The sequence below is a fragment of the Gorilla gorilla genome, chromosome 19 (genome assembly GCF_029281585.2).
Source record: "Gorilla gorilla gorilla isolate KB3781 chromosome 19, NHGRI_mGorGor1-v2.1_pri, whole genome shotgun sequence".
Classification (NCBI taxonomy): domain Eukaryota; kingdom Metazoa; phylum Chordata; class Mammalia; order Primates; family Hominidae; genus Gorilla; species Gorilla gorilla.
In genome coordinates this window covers 21919888-21941236 of record NC_073243.2, presented here as the reverse complement: position 1 = coordinate 21941236, position 21349 = coordinate 21919888, and the positions used below count along the sequence as shown (strand labels likewise).

General features: G+C 41.5%; 2 protein-coding genes across 6 annotated transcripts in view; one reads left to right on the top strand and one right to left on the bottom strand.

Moving 5' to 3' along the window:
- Nucleotides 1-3584, top strand: part of TEKT1 (tektin 1) — a 32030-nt gene extending 28446 nt beyond the window's left edge. For 2 of the 3 annotated variants that reach the window (XM_004058435.5, XM_019012919.4), the window contains exons 7-8: nt 2622-2818; nt 3331-3584. In XM_004058435.5, the coding sequence (XP_004058483.3) occupies nt 2622-2818; nt 3331-3538 (405 nt within the window). In that variant the 3' untranslated portion in view covers nt 3539-3584. The remainder of the gene's footprint in view (nt 1-2621; nt 2819-3330) is intronic. The other variant, XM_055367314.2, reaches the window with a different exon arrangement.
- Nucleotides 3585-13079: 9495 nt separating this feature from the next.
- Nucleotides 13080-21349, bottom strand: part of FBXO39 (F-box protein 39) — a 19547-nt gene continuing 11277 nt past the window's right edge. For 2 of the 3 annotated variants that reach the window (XM_055367309.2, XM_019012917.4), the window contains exons 3-4: nt 16532-16708; nt 13080-16200 (exon numbers count right to left, since the gene is read on the bottom strand). In XM_055367309.2, the coding sequence (XP_055223284.2) occupies nt 16072-16200; nt 16532-16708 (306 nt within the window). In that variant the 3' untranslated portion in view covers nt 13080-16071. The remainder of the gene's footprint in view (nt 16201-16531; nt 16709-21349) is intronic. The other variant, XM_055367310.2, reaches the window with a different exon arrangement.

The following is a 21349-nucleotide window of genomic DNA, read 5'->3' as shown; positions in this document are numbered from 1 at the left end:
ACCTAGGCAATACCATTCAGGACATAGGCATGGGCGAGGACTTCATGTCTAAAACACCAAAAGCAATGGCAACAAAAGCCAAAATTGACAAATGGGATCTAATTAAACTAAAGAGCTTCTGCACAGCAAAAGAAACTACCATCAGAGTAAACAGGCAACCTACAGAATGGAAGAAAATTTTTGCAGTCTACTCATCTGACAAAGGGCTAATATCCAGAATCTAGAATGAACTCCAACAAATTTACAAGAAAACAAACAACCCCATCAGAAAGTGGGCGAAGGATATGAACAGACACTTCTCAAAAGAAGACATTTATGCAGCCAAAAGACACATGAAAAAATGCTCGTCATCACTGGCCATCAGAGAAATGCAAATCAAAACCACAATGAGATACCATCTCACACCAGTTAGAATGGCGATCATTAAAAAGTCAGGAAACAACAGGTGCTGGAGAGGATGTGAAGAAATAGGAACACTTTTACACTGTTGGTGGGACTGTAAACTAGTTCAACCATTGTGGAAGTCAGTGTGGCGATTCCTCAGGGATCTAGAACTAGAAATACCATTTGACCCAGCCATCCCATTACTGGGTATATACCCAAAGGATTATAAATAATGCTGCTATAAGGACACATGCACACGTATGTTTATTGTGGCACTATTCACAATAGCAAAGACTTGGAACCAACCCAAATGTCCAACAACGATAGACTGGATTAAGAAAATGTGGCACATATACACCATGGAATACTATGCAGCCATTGCAGGGACATGGATGAAGCTCTAAACCATCATTCTCAGCAAACTATCGCAAAGACAAAAAACCAAACACTGCATGTTCTCACTCATAGGTGGGAATTGAACAATGAGAACACATGGACACAGGAAGGGGAACATCACACACCAGGGCCTGTTGTGGGTTGGGGGGAGGTGGGAGGGATAGCACTAGGAGATATACCTAATGCTAAATGATGAGTTAATGGGTGCAGCATACCAACATGGCACATGTATACATATGTAACAAACCTGCACGTTGTGCACATGTACCCTAAAACTTAAAGTATAATAAAAAAATAAAAAAATAAAATTCACCTTAAAAAAATAAATAAATAAAATTCCAGGCCAAAAAAAAAAAGATAATTCAAATATTTTAAAAAGTTATGTATCAAATTTATAAATGCTGCTTTAAATAAATATTCAAAGGACTTTAAGTAATTTTGAAGTAGGAGCAATTATTAGTCGAAAGCAGCTTAAAGTAATTGCTAATATCTGCTAAATTTAAAAATAGTATATCTGTGAACCGGACTTATGAAAACCTTAAGAAGTGTTTAAATAGAAGCTTAAGAAAGCCAAGTGCAATTTCTGGACCTCATTGGGATGTAATTTGGACAAACCAACTCTACCAAAATATATGGAACAATTGGTGAAATGTGATCACTAAATATTATTATAATATTAAAGAATAAGTCTTTTGTCTCTTTTTTGGTGTGATAAAGGTATTGTGGTTTTGTCAAAAGAAAAAGAATCCTATGCTTAGAAATACACACTCAAATATTTAAGTGAAATATTTAACTAAAAGGACATAATATCTGGGATTAGTTTTAAAATAACTAAGCTGATGGACAGGAGTATAGATGAAGCAAGACTGGCCACATACTGCTCATTGCTGAAACTGCTGATGACTATGCGAGGTTCCTTAGTCTATCTACTTTTGTGTATATTGCAAAAGTAGATGTACAAGTTTAAAAAAAAATGCTTAATGAAGAAATATATTTTAAACCAGTTAAATATTAATCTTGTTAAAACCAAGTAACTTAAAAGTAGTCTTTTTCTTTTCTTTTCTTTTTTTTCTGAGGCGGAGTCTCACTCTGTCCCCCAGGCTGGAGTGCAGTGGCACGATCTTGGCTCACTGCAACCTCCGCCTCCCGGGTTCAAGCAATTCTCCTGCCTCAGCCTCCTGAGTAGCTGGGATTACAGGTGTGTGCCACAACACCTGGCTAATTTTTGTATTTTTAGTAGAGTTGGGGGTTTCACCGTGTTGGCAGGCTGGTCTCGAACTCCTGACCTTGTGATCTGCCCTCCTCAGCCTCCCAAAGTGCTGTGATTACAGGTGTGAGCCACCACATCTGGCCTAAAAGTAGTCTTTTTCTGTGCATAAAGTCACTCACAAAAATAACAACCAAACTCAGACTGAACTGCTCCTTCTTTCCTCAGGCTTCCAGAGGACAGAGCTGGTGCTAGCAGGATAGGAGTGGTGAGGAAATAGGCAGCTTTCTGCTCATGATACAAAGGTACCCTGTACCAAGGTGAGCAGGCAGCTTTGAGCAGTAGTGAGATCCCCACTCTGGCCAGGCCTTTGCTGAGGGCATCTCCTGTGAGTAGATGAGGTGACAATGGCCCGTCCTGTCCCTTGAGTCCATAAGGTTCTAAGTCTTATGTGACCTTGCCCACCAGCAATCACTGCTTTAGGGAAGAGAGATCAGACTCACTCTGGCATGCTGCTTAAGAAGAAATCTGAGGTTCCCTCTTCCTAACTTACATGATCACAACCCATCTGCTGTCAGCTGTTGAGTTTTGAGGAGCACAGCTTGGCCTCACCTACTCTAATCCTTTTTGTAAGGTCATGGAAGAGATTGCTTCCCAGGAGAAAAATATTACAGCTCTTGAAAAAGCCATCCTTGACCAAGAAGGGCCAGCCAAGGTGGCTCATACGCGCTTGGAGACCAGGACACACCGGCCGAACGTGGAGCTGTGTCGTGATGTCGCACAATATAGGCTAATGAAGGAGGTTCAAGAGATCACCCACAATGTTGCAAGGTAGGCTAGCAGCCAGTGGGCAGAGGGCCTTCGGGTCTCAATCCCAACCTGGATATCAAGCAGAGGCTAGATAGTGACCAGCAGGGTGAATGAAGCCAGCCTGCTCTGGAATGCTTGAGGAATGCCCCCTAGAGGGCAGTCTCCACCACCTCCCGCCAAAATTGTTGCCTTAGAGAAAATGGATCCCAATATTGAATGATTCTAAAGAAGCCCAAATCCAGATGTTTAGGTCAAATCTGCAGTTTTAAACATCAGCATTTCATAAGGTGTCTACGTCATGAATCTGGCCTGTGGCCGCCAAATTGAAATCTCTGTCTTTTTTTTTTTTTCATGGCCTTTTCAGTATGCATTTTATTCTAAAATTAGTGAGATCTCTGTCTTCATGAGGAGAGAGGAAGGGGAAGAGCACATATCAATTTGGCTCCTGCACTGAACACTGGGGAACATTCTTTCCCTTGAAAAAGCAATGCATAGAGAGAAATTATTCTCTTCTCTTCTTCCCTTTCTCCTAGATTGAAGGAAACTTTAGCCCAAGCTCAGGCAGAGCTGAAAGGGCTGCATCGCAGACAGCTTGCCCTGCAGGAGGAGATCCAGGTCAAAGAGAACACCATTTATATCGACGAAGTGCTGTGTATGCAGATGAGGAAATCCATCCCACTTCGGGATGGGGAAGACCATGGGGTCTGGGCTGGGGGCCTCCGCCCTGATGCTGTCTGCTAATAGTAGGGCTAGTTCCAATTCTCATTAAACCACATTGTAAACAGTAGTTACAGTAGTACAGAGCTCTCATTTCAGGCTGGCGGGGCCTCTAGCCAGCCTGCTGCAACCTCTTGGCTGGCATTCCAAGCCTGCTCAGGGGGCTGATTTTGGGGCGAGTTTCTTTTCTTATGCTGGTGTGGTGTTTGCCTAACTATTCAACTCCATATTTTAGCACAGGCCACTCTTACAACATCACAGGACTTGGGGCCCCAGGACAGGGTTTCAAGACATTTCAGTTCAGATTCAATTCAATAAAGTAGTTGGGCTGGATCACCTATGTAGACCATGCCCCTCTTGCTCATGAGATGGGATGCTAACCTTTCTCTTGGCTCTCAAAATTTATTTTCTCTAGAAAATAATGTGTTTTTTTTTCTCTTAAATACTCGAATAACATAAAGAAAAAGAACAAAATTCCATTCATTCAAGTCAATGGGTTCAAGTCAATGGTTAAGACTGTAGGTTCTGGAGTCCGCCATCTGAGTATAGGACCTCCAATAGTCCCTACTCACAGGGCTATGGGGGCGTTGAATGAGATCACCTCCGTAAAGGGCTTCATACTGAGCCTGTATCATGGGGCAGCGAGTGTTTAATGAATGTGAGCCATTGTGAGCAGTCCCACCCTATACCAACATAATTTCTGCACAATTGTACTCATGGCATAAACTCAATTTCAGGATTATTTTTTTCCTTCACTGCTAATTATTGCAAGCCTTTGTTCATGTTGCTAAATTGTCTTTATAATTATTTTAATGGTTACGTACCTCTTTACAAGTTTTCAGCAAGACTGTTTTATATACTTACTGTTTCTTTTCCAAAAAGAGTTCAACTTGTGGGAGGCTGCCTTCCGCTGAGCTGCAGCAGGTCAGAGATCTATGTGGGTGACTGTCAAAGGAAGACATTTGCTGTGGGAAACTGCTCATTTGTTCCTTATTCCGCTAACATTGAAGGAACACTTTCCAAGGACGAGGCTTACCATCTCAGCACCCTCCCATGTGTGAAGCTGCTGCTACACTCTGCTAACATTTGGTTCCCCGGTGCTCATGGACACCTGACGGTGTGGGGCTCAGGAGACCTAGCTTCTAGTTGCAACACTGCCAGGAAAGTTTCTCTCCTTCCTTAGGGCCACCTGTAAAGTAAGGAATGGACTATATCATCTGGAACTCTTCCTATCCTTGCTGTTCCCTGAATCTGGCTGTCTAGCTGCACATACGGTGTCATAGGGCACAATGATAATGCAGAGTGTGGGCCTAATTCCTGGGAGCTTTGCAATGTAGGTGCTCCTTGGTCCAGAGACTCTTTGCCATCAGAAAGGGATGTTCCCAATCCGGGATGGAGAAACCCCCTTTGAGGCCAAAAGCACTGGCTTAATTCTGTTAATTCTGATCTATGCCATCCCAGTGCTGAACGTCTCCTCTCAGAGTGCTCAGCAAATACACAGCCCTTCCCATGCCTCAATCAAGGAGGGAGGCCCCTCTCTGCTCCCTGGGAAGCCTCTGTGTGCTCTTCTGCTCTGGCTCGGAAGAGTCCAAATAAGCCTTCCCAGCTCACTGGGCAGACCTCAGAGTTTCTGCTAACTTAGCAGGGTTTTGAGGTCTGTCCCAGAGGATGTGGCCGGCAGGGTGTGAAGACATTGGGCAAAATCCTTCCTTGTGAATACAGCTCTCAGAGGCAGCCAGCCTCAGTGGTGGATTCAGATCCCAGGCTCTGCAGGGAGATGTGATTCAGATCAGCTGGTGGATCAGTTCCACACTCTACCTGTGATGTGATCCCCGCCAAGTTACTCAACTGCCCCGAGCTTCAGTTGCCTAATCTGTAAATAAGACTAATAAAGCCTAGATCGGCGAGATAACGTGTGGAAGACTCTCAACACAGTGTCTGGAACATGCTGCTTTTAAGGGAAATGTGATTTTGATTATGGTTGAGGCCATTTCTCAACATGTAGACATAAAATGCGGAAACATCTAAGATTTCAAGAAAGCAATGTTTTGTTAGTAAATCTGCTCATGCAATTCCTAGGTCTTATTGGGTATCAGCGTGTTTCACAAATGAAATCTGGTCTTAGCCTGTGTTTCATGAAGGACATTTGCAATTAGCCCACGGTTGCAAAAGCCTTTGTAGCTACTGATGAAGGCCACCCTGTTCCGTACCCCTCTGACCCATCCAAGCCAGATATCTTTTTAAGATAAAGTACAACTTTCGTCTTAGATAACACAGAATTTATTTTTAAATACCATCACTTAAATTGGGAGTCATTTAAACTTGAATTTTCTTAACATAGAACCAAAGTTGAACGTGTATGTAATCCACATAATTAAAAGAAACACAGGAGCAAAGTTTCTATCTCTTCCGTGGTTCATTTGGCAGTGATGAGTGGGAATTCTCTCGGGTAGCACAGGATTTGGCACACTGGGAAAATCTCCGGAAGGTTGTTTTTCTCCCAGAGTACCCAGTCTAGGTACTTCTCTGTTCTGTGGATTCTGTTGCCTGCCACTCACCCTAACCCAGAGAGTCCATGTCTTGTCATCTTTGCCCTCCACCACCACTCTAGCATGCTCTGGGGTGCCAGGCTTGGGAGTGACAAGGTCAGAGCCACCCTCCCAGGGGAGCAGGATCATATTTGGGTAACAGTAATGAGTAATGGCATTAGAACCCACCTTTGGTTCCCGTGCAGTCTGGGCTCCATTTAAACGTAGTTTCTCATTCATTCACGCCCAGCCCTGATTCTTTCATGAGTCAATTTTTCTGTGGCTTATGTAGGCATGACACAACCTCAGGCCATCCCAGATAATTGACTGATGGGCAACAATAGTGATGACCTGTCACACTCGGCTGTGATCCACAGTTCATAAAGTGACTTCTTGTATATTTTCTCATCAAATCTTTACAAAAACCTGAAGAGGCTGGTATGATTACTAGCTCCATTTTATAGATGGGATGCTGGCCTTTATGTCAGACACACCAAGGTTCAAATCCTGGCTCACTCTTCCTCTTACGGTGTGACCTTGGGCAAGTTGCTTAGCCTCTCTGTGCCTCTGTTCTGGTGTCTCAGAGTCATGAGGCCTACACTGTCCTTGTGATCCACATAGCCCTTTTCTGGTGTAGCACTTTGCCGTCCCAGGCTCCGGGATAGAGTAGGCTAGTGAGATTTTTGTGGTTTCCAATAAATATTCTTACAGCCTACTGTTGACAAGTGCAGATACCCAAAGCTACAAAACTAACAAGAAATTAATAGGAACACTGATGCTGGATTCTGAGCTCCCTATCATAAGGAATAAAGTACCTGATCACGAGTCAAGCTGGTATCTCTCTCCCCCCGGGCAAAAGAGAGACCTATCCTTGCAGCTGCTTAGACCTGCTGGCTAACCCATTGGTCTCTTGCGCAAACAGTCCTCTACTGGCGGGGGAGAGGAAGGAAAGGGGGAGTGGATGAAAAACACGAGGAATGGAGGGCTCCACCTCAGACACTAGTGTTGCAAAGGACACACACCAGGGCAGGGCTGGTGGCCATACAGTCAACAGTCTCGTGTAGTTAATTTATTTTTACAGGGCATATGCAGTATTGAGGCAAACCAAGTCTGACTTACAGAAAATAGCCCAAGGAAGGAAAATAGGGAGCTGGAAAGAAGAAAGTCTTTCAACTCTGCTTAATGAAGTGAAGAACTGGCTCCCACGATCTCACTTTAAGTCCATTGACTAGAATTCTAGCTTCCAAAGGTCACTCTGCTACTGGGATCTAGTTTCTGTGGCCACCTGATAAGGATGAGCTAACCTTTAACTGAGACCAGATCTGAAGTAAATTAAGTAAACATTCTTTGTTAATCACTGGCACTTGTGTTTTTCACAATGAGCTAACAGTGTTTAAAATTTGGCTTAAAGGCAACAATCTCCACTCTTGCAAAAGAGGCTCCACATTTTCCAGGCTTTGATGAGAACTTCGACATAAACGTCAAACACAGTTCCTGCATCCGAACTGATTCTGAGGCCTTGTAAAACCTGCCAAAATAATAGTTCCAGATACATCCATAAATCAATGAAAACCATATTTAACAGAAAGAGAATAACCTTATTTAGGAGAATCATCATATACAGTCTACCTAACGCCACTGCTAAAATATTGGAAATGAACTTGGTCCATAAGAAAGGTACTTGGAGGCCTGGTGTGGTGGCTCATGCCTGTAATCCCAGCACTTTGGGAGCCAACGATGGGTGGATCACCAAGGTCAGGAATTCGAGACCAGCCTGGCCAACATGGTGAAACACCATCTCTACTAAAAAAAAAATACAAAAATTATCCGGGTGTGGTGGCGGGTGCCTGTAATCCCAGCTACTTGGGAGGCTGAGACAGGAGAATCGCTTGAACCCAGGAGGCAGAGGTTTCAGTGAGCTGAGATCATACCACTGCATTCCAGCCTGGGCAACAAAGAGCAAACCTCCGTCTCAAAAAAAAAAAAAAAAAAAAAAAAAGAAAGAAAGAAAGGCACTCGGTCACAATCAATTGTTCTATTTGCTGCTACCTGAAGAAGACTAATATGTTTAATTCAGAAGACAATTTTCCAAGTCTTTTTTCCTCTACGTAAAATTTTTCTCAGCTAATTCTGCAAAGTTAGTGGTGCGATTTTTTATCCCTCCCAGTTGTTAATTTTATAATTGGAGAACCCCTTATATCACTGGTCCTTCTTGTGTGAAGATCTGGCACACAGAGTCAGCTGGGCTTTAAACTTGGGGGCTTCCACACCCTGGGAAAATGCCAACATCAGTCACTGTCTCAAACACCACCAGAAAACACTCCTGAGAGATCATCAGTTGAAAAAATGAATATTAGAAAAAGTTTTAAATCCGACATGCAATTTCTCAGGCAAGAAAATAGTTCATTCTTGCGTGGTGGCATTAATGGTGTCAATGTTAAATGAAAGCCAGTTAGAAACCGTAGGGTGTTATGGAACAATTAGGTACCTTAATCCACTGAAACAAATGAGGAAAGTGTAAACGGTCAAGTTTCTAGCTTATTGGTTCCTAAGATTCCTAATAGCCAGTGGGAGTGGAGAGGAAAGATTCCTCAGAGTGGACCCAGATCCTAGACTTATACTCCTAAGAGCATGAAAAGTAAATCTGCATCCTCGTTCTCACCAAGTCAATGGCAAGTGGCCACTGGTCCAAATACCACAGTAATGGCTTGATTTATTCTTTTCCCTGGATCATCCCCTGAAAACAGATTAATGTTCAAAATTACAGAACAGCTTAGACATTTAGGTGTGATGTTAGCATTTGGTCACATATTTGCTTGGGCTGTTTCTGCCATAGGTAATCAACCCAATGGTATTAGAACCCCACTTTGGTTCCCGTGCAGTCTGGGCTCCATTTAAATGTAGTTTCTCGTTCATTCATGCCCAGCCCTGATTCTTTCATGAGTCCATTTTTCTGTGGCTTATGTAGGCATGACACAACCTCAGGCTATCCCAGATAACTGACTGATGGGCGACAATAGTGATGACGTGTCACACTCAGCTGTGATCCACAGTTCATAAAGTGACTTCTCGTATATTTTCTCATCAAATCTTTAAAAAAACCTGAAGCGGCTAATATGATTACTAGCCCCATTTTATAGATGGGATGCTGGCCTTTATGTCAGATACACGAGGGTTCAAATCCTGGCTCACTGTTCCTCTTACTGTGTGACCTAGGGTAAGTTGCTTAGCCTCTCTGTGCCTCTGTTCTGTTATCTCAGAGTCATGAGGCCTACACTGTCCTTGTGATCCACATAGCCCTTTTCTGGTGTAGCACTTCGCCATCCCAGGCCCTGGGATAGAGGAGGCTAGTGAGATTCTTGGGGTTTCCAATTGACCAATGCATGTCAGGGAAATTTCTTCCTCTTAGCAAGTGTAGATACATCCCAAGGGCACCTTTCTAGGCAGGGGTTTCTACGTATCAGATCAGCAGGTAACTGCCTAATTTAAGACTGAAGTTTCTGAAAGATCATTGTCAAGTTCCAAATCACCATTTCCTAGAAAGGCTGAGTCAACGTCTTGCCAGGATACCACCTCTGCAACAGCAGAGAGTGTGGGGCAGTGAAAGGAGAGGGTGAGATTCGAATTCCTGCTCTGCACAAAGTGGCTGTGAGGCTTCAGGGAAGTTACTTAACTTATCTGATCTTCCTTTTCTTGGTCTGTAAATCAGATGAAGAACATTCTTCTTGCCAGGATATTGTGAAGATAAAATGAGTTATGGTATGTACAGTGCCTGATGTAGTGGGTTCCCATGAAATGGTACCCAGTTTCTTCTTAAATGAGTTAGTTTCCAATATTTTGAGAAAAAGCATCTGTGAACTAAGAGTAAATATTGAAAAGTAGTACCAGGGCTTTAAAAAGTCCAAATTTGTCCAGGCACGGTGGCTCATGCCTGCAATCTCAGCACTTTGGGAGGCTGAGGTGGGTGGACCACCTGGTGTCAGGAGTTTGAGACCAGCCTGGACAACATGGCGAAACCCCGTTTCTGCTAAAATTACAAAAATTAGCCAGGCGTGGTGGTGGCTCCTGTAATCCCAGCTACTCGCTAGGCTGAAGCAAGAGAATTGCTTGAACCCAGGAGGCAGAGGTTGCAGTGAGCTGAGATCACGCCACTGCGCTCTAGCAGAGTGAAACTGTCTCAAAAACAGAAAAAAATAAAAATAAAACGTACAAATTACCTTTCTCCCTCTCTTTCTTTCTTTTTCTTTCCTTCCTTTCTCTTTCTCTTTCTTTCTCTTTCTTTCCTTCCTTTTTCTTTCTTTCTCTCTCTCCTTTCTTTCTTTCTTCTTTCTTTCCCTCCCTCCCTTCCTTCTTTCTTTCTTTCTCTTTCTTTCTTTCTCTCTCTCTTTCTTTCTCTCTCTCTTTCTTTCTTTCTTTTTCTTTCTCCTTTGACAGAATCTTGCTCTGTCACCCAATCTGGAGTTCAGAAGCGTGATCAGGGCTCACTGCAGCCTCGACCTCCCCAGGCTCAGGTGATCCTCCTTCCTCAGCCTCCTGAGTAGCTGGGACCACAGAAAAGTACAAATTTCAAAATAATATATCCCACATTTATTGAGCACCTATCATGTAGCAGGCGTAGTGGGGAGGGAGGTGAAGCGACAATAACCATGATAGCTGTGAGAACAGCCTTGGGGATCAGGAACAACTTCCTGGAAGAGGAGCCGCCTAAACTGAGACAGGAAGGATGACGATGAGCCTGTCTGAAACAGCCATTACCAATTGGTGAGCACCTGCTATGGAACATGAGCAGAAATTCAGTAGCTGAGGAAAAAGGTAGGAAGGACATTCCAGGAAGATGGGAAGGAAGAAACCGATGCTTGAAAGAGCAGGGTGCTTTTAGGCAAGTGTAGATGGGGCTGAGGGCTGGAGGCTGGGCAGAGATTGGACCTGGAGGCCTGAAGGCAATGTAGGAGGCCCAGCAATCCAGGTAGACATAAGAGAGACTGAGTTAAGACATAAATATAGAAATAGTGAAGAAGGGACAGAGTCCAGAAATGTCTAGGGGCTAAGTGGCTTGGAGACTGATTTGTTATACAGGGCGAGGGACAGGGAGGGATCTAGGGTGGCTCCCAGGTTTCTGGCTTGAGTAGCAGGGTGAGTGGAATGCTGAGAGGGAATGTAGGAGAAGGAGCGCTTCTAAAATGAGGGTGAAGGCCGGGCATGGTGGCTCACACCTGTAATCCCAGCACTTTGGGGAGACCGAGGTGGGTGGATCACTTGAGATCAGGAGTTCGAGACCAGCCTGGCCAACATGGTGAAACCCCATCTCTACTAAAAATACAAAAATTAGCCGGACATGGTGGCGGGTGCTTTGATCTCAGTTACTCAGGAGGCTGAGGCAAGAGAATCGCTTGAAGCTGGGAGGTAGAGGTTGCAGTGAGCTGAGATAGTGCCACTGCACTCCAGCCTGGGCAATAGAGCAAGACTCTTGTCTTAAAAAATAATAATAAAATAAAATAAGGGTGAGGGTGGGAGAGCAAAGGAGGCAAGCTCTCTCGCTAATTATGAGAAGCCCGTGGGTGGAGAGAGGTCTGGCTATAGCAAGAGGGCTGGGAGACATCTGCAGACAGGTGGTGGTAGAAGCCATGGAGGGGCTGAGCCCTGAGAAGCACCAACACTCTCAGGTTGAGCGAGACATCCCAGGGGCTGGAGGAAACCAGGACAGCATGGCTGTCACGGGTGCCACTTTTTAAGGCACTGGGTCAGCAGGTCGAAGGCTCCAGAGAGTCAGCTAAGAAAGGAAAAGCATCCTGTAGATTTGGCAATTAGGCAGTCCCCAATGACACTTTGCCAAAAGCAATTCCAAAAGAGTATTGGAGGAAGAAGTCAAGAAGTGTAGAGGCTTATTTTTGTTTTACCTATTGTTTATTTGTAGTAGAGATGGGGTCTCGCTCTGTTGCTCAGGCTGGAGTGCAGTGGTGTGACACAGGCTTAAAGATGCTAATCTTTTCATATCCTTCGCCCACTTTTTGGTGGGGTTGTTTGTTTTTTTCTTGTAAGTTTGTTGGAGTTCTTTGTAGATTCTGGATATTAGTCCTTTGTCAGATGAGTAGATTGCAAAAATTTTCTCCCGTTCTGTAGGTTGCCTATTCACTCTGATGGCAGTTTCTTTTGCTGTGCAGAAGCTCTTTAGTTTAATTAGATCCCATTTGTCAATTTTGGCTTTTGTTGCTATTGCTTTTGGTGTTTTAGACATGAAGTCCTTGCCCATGCCTATGTCCTGAATGGTATTGCCTAGGTTTTCTTCTAGGGTTTTTATGGTTTTAGGTCTAACATTTAAGTCTTTAATCCATCCTAAATGATGAGTTAATGGGTGCAGCACACCAACATGGCACATGTATACATATGTAACAAACCTGCACGTTGTGCACATGTACCCTAGAACTTAAAGTATAATAAAAAAAAAATGACCAGATGATTGATGCAGAAAAAAAAAGATGCTTATCTTTGGCTGGACTTTGAAAAGAAATTGACTAACCTCTGCTGTCTTCTGGTACGTACATTGCCTCAAGGGCTGAGAAAAGCTGATAGGACAGAGAAGAAATAGTGAAACATCTCCCTGTTTACTACATGCAAACCTACAGTCAGCATTATAAGATGCCCGGTTGGCTTCTTTCAATTTGGCTTACAGCCCTAAAAAATGTGTGTCTTGAAGGCACAAACCTTAAAGCTGTGAATGGAGACTTTGAAAAGTATCTAGTTTAGCCCAGAAATGGAAGTAGCAGAATGCTATTGACCTAGTTGTACCCCAAACACTGAAGTCTCATTAATACCTAAAAAGCCTGAGCCAGCTTTTTCTTTCTGTGTTTACCTTCATACCAATTACATAATAAAGTCATTATGGAGCACAGCGTAGCTTGGTTTGAGGTTTGTGTGAGTTGTGGCTGTCAGCCCCGGCATATATTCCTTAAAATCCTTAAAGAAGACAAGTGATTTATAAAATACTTCCCATTGCCTGCCGTATATCATAGATGGCATTTAAAAGGACAATCTCAATTAGGTTCACAAACTCTTTATTGGAGGGAGTTAGCATTTCTCGAATTTGTTGGGATGGTTAAAATTAAGGAAAGGATAGCTTTCTGTTGCCATGGAGATTAATGTGTCAGTAACAAGCCATACTGATGGGTGCCTGTTGCTCAAGCTGGCACAGACCCTCGTTCCCTCATCATCTCTGGATACCATGGGAAATCTTCAGTATTTTGGAGTCCTTGAGGTCTGTTTGTGAATAAATGCTACCTGTGAGTGCCATGTGGTGGATGGTGAGTCTATAACAGTTGCAAATCCTTTGTCTGACAATGTCACCAACACTTCTCACTTCTGAAAACCTCAGCTAAGCAAAAATATGGGCACAGCACACAAGAGGCAAGACAAACAAAATCTGAAATGTCACTTGTTAAAAGTGTTCTGAGATTTTGTTAATTTATATCTATTGAAAAACAGAACTCTATGCCACTGCATGCACAAAACCCCCAAAGGACCAGAAGTAATACAATGTCTATGGCATGGGCTCAGGAATTTATTATTATCATCGATCCTCTCTTCCGACCATGCTCTTCACTTAATAGAATTACGGTACAACAGACCCCAAATCCTCTTGCTGTGGGGATAATACGTAGGAATTAAGAGCAGAGCTCTGGAATTAGATTGGGTTTGACACTCACTTCCAGAACTTCCTAAATGTGTGACCGGGGCAGGTTAGACTTGCCAATCCTTCAGGATCCCTGTAAAAGAGGGATAACAGTAGTCTCTGCTTTCTAGAGCTGTGTGAGGATTAAATGAAACTAGGTGAATTTATGTCTAGCATGTAAACACTCAACCAGTGATCACTTTAATAACTGTCGAGACAAGCTGGGTGGAGGAAGGGAGAGGGAATGGGTTCTTCTCATTTTGTTGTTTGGGTGGAAGAAAGAGTCTTGGGTTCTAAATCTGGAGACTTTGGTATTAGTTCTGCCACAAACTGGCTGTATGACTCGGGGTAAGTTAACTTCCTTAGAGCCTGTTCCTTCATACATCAAACAAGATAAAAGCCAACACGGGCCAGGTGTGTGTGTTGCAATGCATGTAATTAATTTTTTTCTTCATTTACACACAGAGAAGCTGAAACTCAGGGAGGTTAAATTCTTGCCCCAAGGCACAAGACAAGTTCATGGCAGGCCAGTACTCATCCAGACACCTGGCTCCAAAAGCCAGGTTTGGGGCCATCAAACTTGGCCATTCACATCTATGTTCAACATCACAGACCCGGTCTCAGCATATTTGTGGAAAAATAAAGGAGACACAGGAAAAACAGAGGAAGGAGATTCGAGTCCACGATGCCATTAAGTCAGGTGCTGAGTTCTTTCTGTGGGAGGGAGTTCCAGCTCTGAGCAGGCTCCTCCTAAAAGTGGGGCTTTTCCTGCTTCACCCAAGGGCAGGCTGGAGATTTCTATGCATCTGAGATTGGGCCCAGACAATGACAATGTCAATGTCAGGAGACTCCCCCATGAAGGTCAGTGGATACAAAGGATTTCTAAACTGATAATGTCGGTTAGTAGAAAACGTGATTCTATTTGCTTAATGGTTACACACACCCTTTCAGGTGCACAGGTTAGCAAGAGTCAGGGTCCTCTAGTAAGAGTCTATTCTGGCGCTGGGTGCGGTGGCTCACGCCTGTAATCCCAGCACTTTGAGAGGCTAAGGCAGGTGGATCATTTGAGGCCGGGAGTTGGAGACCAGCCTGGCCAACGTGGTGAAACCTTATCTCCACAAAAAATATGAAAATTATCTGGGCATGGTGGTGCATGCCTGTAATCCCAGCTACTTGGAGGCTGAGGCAGGAGAATTGCTTGAACCTGAGAGGCAGAAGTTGCAGTGAGCCGAGATTGCACCACTGCACTCTAGCCTGGGCAACAGAATGAGACTCTGTCTGAGGACTAAGCTCTGATTTTTTTTTTTTTAATCTTGCCCAAATTCCTATCTAAGGGGTCTGAGGAATCATGCCCTACAAGCCATAAATTCTAATTAGATGGGTTTTAGTTAACCCTGTATATAGTGACTTTCCAATCTGACTCTGGCATAACAAGGAAGAAAATCAAAATGTTTTATCCCAAAATATATTTTCTTGCCATACCTTGAAATTGCCCTGCAAAGTCTCTTGTGGGAAAAATCCATATTCTATAGAGAATCTCCTCTCCCCTTTGTTTTCCTTCCTTCCTTTCCGGTTCTAGGAGATAATCAACTAAGAGCCAGGGACCGTTCTAATTCCAATAAGAAACATTTTACAACCTGCTCTCTCTGAAGTCTGCTATCTGAGAGCTTCCTTTGAGCAGTAAAACTTGGTCTCCACAATCCTTTATCTCAACCCAAACACTTCTTTTCTGTTGATCCCAGGTCTTCAGATAAACTCAACCAATTGTCAACCAGAAAATGTTTAAATTTACCTATACCCTGGAAGCCCCTGCTTTGTTGCCCCGCCTTTCTGAATCAAACCAATATATTTCTTAAATCTATTTGATTGATGTCTCTTGCCTCCTAAAATATATAAAAGCAAGCTGTACCCCAATCACCTTGGGCACATGTTCTCAGGACCTCCTGAGGGCTGTATCACAGGCCATGGTCACTCATATTTGGCTCAGAATAAATCTCTAAAAATATTTTACAGAGTTTGACTCTTTTCGTCAATACATCTCAAAAAAAAAAAAAGGAAGCTACTCTGAGTGGCTTTGGGTTTTTAGCTCTGTGGATGAGTGAGGGTGTCAAAAAGCAAAACTGACAAAAAGAGAAATGACACCGGGATAGTTGGTAAACATAGCGCTTTAAAGCCACCTGGAGCCTTCAGGTCATGGGCAGTCTCAGCCTTTGCTGAGCTGGTCATGTTGTCATGGAGCTGACAAAAAAAAGGAGGGAGGGAGAGAGAGGAGCAAAAGGGCTGGCAGTGCCCAAGTGTAGTTCTAAGAGAAATGATTTTCAAGTTCAAAGTGCTCCCAGCTTTCTTCATCTGTAGAGCGCTCATTACATCACAGAGTAAACGATGACAAAATAGGTAAGCTCTGATTCGATCAGCTTTCTGTACTTCCTGTAAATTTCCTGCAGGGTCTTGTCCTCTTCATTCGTCTCATATCTGTTTGTATAAATTCTCGCCTGTGCCAACAGAGAAATACATCCACATATGAGCATGCACACACACACACACACACACACACACGGTGACTACACTTTTCAGGGCTTGACAGCAACTTAAATGATCTACACATACAATTGTTGAATCAGGAAAATATGTTGGCAGAATCAGAAAAAGACCAAACCCAACTACTAGAAAAGAGAGCTCCAGATTCCCTTCTTTGAAACTGCTGATTTTCAATGAACAGATGATTGTCCCCCACTGCCTTATTCTGCCTTTTGTTCCAGAGCAGAAGCACCATTCCTGGATGCCCCCACTCTACGCTGTGGAACCAGCCTGGGGACCTCTTACCTTGAATACACGCAGGGCACACTGCCGTTCTTTCTGACTCTTCAGGATCCGCTCCACAAAACTAACATCAAGGAAAGCCCAGATTTTGAAGTAAAACAACTTCCTGCAGGATATGATGAGGAGGTGCAGCTCCTCGTCGAGTGACTCATGGTTGTTGTTGAATTCACAAGTTAATTTCTGGAAGAGCACCAAAAGGGAAGATGTGTGTGGGCAGAGATGCTGAGCCTGGCTGAGTTGTTCTGTAACATTTCCACGACCTGGCTCTGGGCCTGATAGCCATGATGATTTGGGGGCTTTTAATTTTAATTTTTAATTTTTGTGGTACATAGGTACATATATTTATGGGGTATATGGGATATTTCGATGTAGGCATACAATGTGTAATAATCACAATGGGGTAAATAGAGTATCCATGACTTCAAGCATTTATCCTTTGTGTTACAAACAATCCAATTATACTCTTTTAGTTTTTAAAAAATGTACAATTAAATGATGATTGACTATAGACACCCTGTTGTGCTATCAAATACTAGATCTTGTTCATTCTTTCTAACTTTTTTTGTACCCATTAGCCATCCCCACTTCCCTCTGCATCCCCTACTACCCTTCCCAGCCTCTGGTAACCATCCTTCTACTCTCTATCTCCATGAGTTGAATTGTTTTAATTTTTAGCTCCCACAAATAAGTGAGAACATGCAAAGTTTGTCCTTCGGTGCCTAGCATATTTCACTTAACATAACAACCTCAGTTGCATCTATGTTATTGCCAACAACAGAATCTCATTCTTTTTTGTGACTGAATAGTACTCCATTGTGTACATGTACCACATTTTCTTTATCCATTGATGGACACTTAGGTTGCTTCCAAATATTGGCTATTGTGAATAGTGCTGCAATAAACATGAGAGTGCAGACATCTCTTTGATATGTTGACTTTCTTTCTTTGGGGTATACACCTAGCAGTGCGATTGCTGGATCATATGTAAGCTCTATTTTTAGTTTTTTGAGGAACCTCCAAACTGTTCTCTGCAGTGGCTGTACTACTTTAAATTCCCACCAACTGTGTATGAGAATTTCCTTTTCTCTACATCCTTTCCAGCATTTGCTATTGCCTGTCTTTTGAATAAAAATCGTTTTAACTGGGGTGAGATAATATCTCATTGTGGTTTTGATTTGCGTTTCTCTGATGATCAGTGATGTTGAGCACCTTTTAATATACCTATTTTGCCATTTATATGTCTTCTTTTGAGAAATATCTGTTCAGGTCCTTTGCCTATTTTTTAACTGGATTACTATTTTTTTTTCCTATAGAGTTGTTTGAGCTCTGTATATTCTGTTTATTTATTAATCCCTTGTGATATGGGTAGCTTGCAGATATTTTCTCCCATTCTTCCTGTGGGTTGTCTCTTCACTTTGTTGATTGTTTCCTTCATTGTGCAGAAACTTTTTAACTTGATGTGATCCCATTTGTCTATGTTTGCTTAGATTGCCTGTGCTTGTGGGGTATTGCTCAAGAAATCTTTGCCCAGTTCAATGCCCTGGAGAGTTTCCCCAATGTTTTCTTGTAGCAGTTTCATAGTTTGAGGTCTTAGATTGAAGTCTTTAGTCCATGTTGACTTGATTTTCATATATGGCAAGAGATAGTGGTCTAGTTTCATTCTTCTGCATATGGCTATCCAGTTTTCCTAGCACCATTTACTGAAGAGGAGATCATCCTTTTCCCAATGTGTGTTTTTGGCATCTTTGTCAAACATGAGTTCACTACAGATGAATGAATTTGTTTCTGGGTTCTCTATTCTGTTCCATTGGTCTTTATGGGATTAATAAATAACCAGAATATATAAGGGGCTTAAAATCTGTTTTTATGTCAGTCTCATGCTGTTTTAGTGACTATAGCTCTGTAATATAATTTGAAGTCAGGTAATGTGGTTTCTACAGTTTTGTTCTTTTTGGTCAGGACAGCTTTAGCTATTCTGCATCTTTTGTGGTTCCATATATATATATATATATATATATATATATATATACACACACACACACACACACACATATATATACACACACATATATATATATAAATTTAAGATTCTTTGTTCTATTTCTGTGAAGAATGTCATTGGTATTTGGATAGGATTGCACTGAATCTGTAGATGGCTTTCTATAGTATAAACATTTTGACAACGTTGATTCTTCCAACTCATGAACATAGAATATCTTTCCATTTTCTGTGTCCTTTTCAATTTCTTGCATCAATATTTTATAATTTTCATTGTAGAGATCTTTCATTCCTTTGGTTAATTCCTAGGTATTTAATTTTATTTGTAGCTATTATAAACAGGATTACTTTCTTGATTTCTTTTTCAGATTGTTCACTGTTGGCATATAGAAATGCTACTGATTTTTATATGTTGATTTTGTATTCTGCAAATTTACTGAATTTGTTTAGCTGATAGTTTTTTTTTGTTTTTGTTTTTGTTTTTGTTTTTGGTGGAGTCTTTAGGTTTTTCCAAATATAAGATCATATCATCTTCAAACAAGAATTATTTGACTTCATTTTCTATTTGGATGCCCTTTATTTCTCTCATCTGATTGCTCTAGCTAGGACTTCCAGTACTATGTTGAATGGCAGTGGTAACAGTGGCATCCTTGCTCTGTTCTGGATCTTAAAGAAAAGGCTTTCAGTTTTTCCCCATTCAATATGATACTAGTTGTGGGTCTGTCATATATGGCTTTTATTGTATTGAGGTATGCTCCTTCTATACCCAGTTTTTTGAGAGTTTTAATCATGAAGGAATGTTGAATTTTATCAAATGCTTTTACAGCATTAAAATAATCATATGCTTTTTGTTCTTCATTCTGTTGTTATGAGGTGTCACACTGATTTATTTGCATATTTTGAACCATTCTTGCATCCCTGGGATAAATCCCACTTGGTCAGGATGAATGATCTTTGTAATGTGTTGTCGAATTTGGTTTGCCAGTAATTTGTTGAGGAATTTTCCATCAATGTTTATTAGGAATATTCACCTATAGTTTTCTTGTTTTTGATGTGTCTTTATCTGGCTTTGGTATCAGGGTAATACCAGCCTTGTAGAATGAGTTTAGAATTATTCCCTCTGCTTCTATTTTTCTGGAATGGTTTGAGTAGGATTGGTATTAGTTCTTCTGTAAATGTTCGATAAAATTGATAAAATTCAGCAGTACAGCCATCAGGTCAAAGGCTTTTCTTTGCTTGGGGACTTTTTATTACAGCTTCTATCTTGTTACTTGTCAATGGTCTGTTCAGGTTCTGGATTTCTTCATGGTTCAATCTTGGTAGGTTGTACATGTCTAGGAATTTATCCATGTCTTCTGGGTTTTCCAATTTATTGGCATATAGTTGCTTGTTATAGGCTCTAATTATCCTTTGGATTTCTCTGGTATTGGTTGTAATGTCTCCTTTTTCATCTCTTGATTTTATTTATTTGGGTCTTCTCTCATTTTTTCTTATTTTTGTTAATGGTTTGTTAATTTTGTTTATTTTTCAAAAAGCTTTTATTTCATTGATCTTTTGCATTATTTGTTTCACTTTCACTCATTTCTGCTCCAATCTTTATTATTTCTTCTCTTCTACCAATTATGGGATTGGTTTGCTCTTGGTTTTTTCAGTCCTTTAAAGTGTGTCATTAGAATGTTTATTTGAAGTTTTTCTTCTTTTTTGATGTAGGTGCTTCTAGCTATAAACTTCCCTCTTAGTATTGCTCACTGTATCCCACAGGTTTTGGTAGCTGTGTCTGCATACTGTTTGTTTCAAAAATATTTCAATTTCCTTCTTAATCTCTTCGTGACCAACTGGTCATTCAGGAGCATATTGTTTAATTTCCATGTGTTCATATAATTTCCAAAGTTTCTCGTTATTAATTTCTAGTTTTATTCTGTTGTGGTCAGAGAAGATGCTTGCTATAATTTCAATTTTTTGACTGTTTTAAGACTTTTTTGTGACCTAACATATGGCCTATTCTTGTGAATGATCCATGTGCTAAAGAGAAGAGTGTGTATTCTTCAGCCATTGGATGAAATTTTCTGTAAATATCCTTTAGGCCCTTTTGGTCTATAATGCAGATTAAGTCTGCTGTTTCTTTGTTGATTTTGTGTCTTGAAGATCTACCCAATACAGAAAGGGGGTGTTGAAGTCTCTAGCTGTTATTATATAGGGGTCTGTCTCTCTCTTTAGCTCTAATAATATTTGCTTTATATGTCTGGGTGCTCTGGTGTTGACTGCATATATACTTACAATTGTTATATCCTCTTGCTGAATTGACTCTTATTATTATATAATGACTGTCTCTTTTTATAGATTTTGTCTTGAAATCTATTTTGTCTAAGTATAGCTACTCCTCCTCTTTTTTGGTTTCCATCGGCATTAAATATCATTTCCCATCTCTTTATTTTCAGTCTATGTGTGTCTTTATAGGTGAAATGTGTTACTTGTAGGCAGCAGATAATTGAGTCTTTCTTTTTAATCTGTTCAGCCACCTATGTCTTTTGACTGGAGGGTTTAGTCCATTTGTATTCAATGTTATTACTAAGTAGTGACTTACTCGGGCCATTTCGTTATTTGTTTTCTGGTTTTTTGCGGTCTTCTCTTCCTTCTTTTCTTCCTTCCTGTGTTCCTTTTAGGGAAGGTGATTTTCTCTGGAGGTATGTTTAATGTTTTGATTTTTATTTTATCTGTTGTATGTTTTTAGATTTGAGGTTATCATGAAGCTTGCAAACAATATCTTGTAACTCATTATTTTAAACTGATGACAACTTAACACTATTGCATAAACAAACTAAT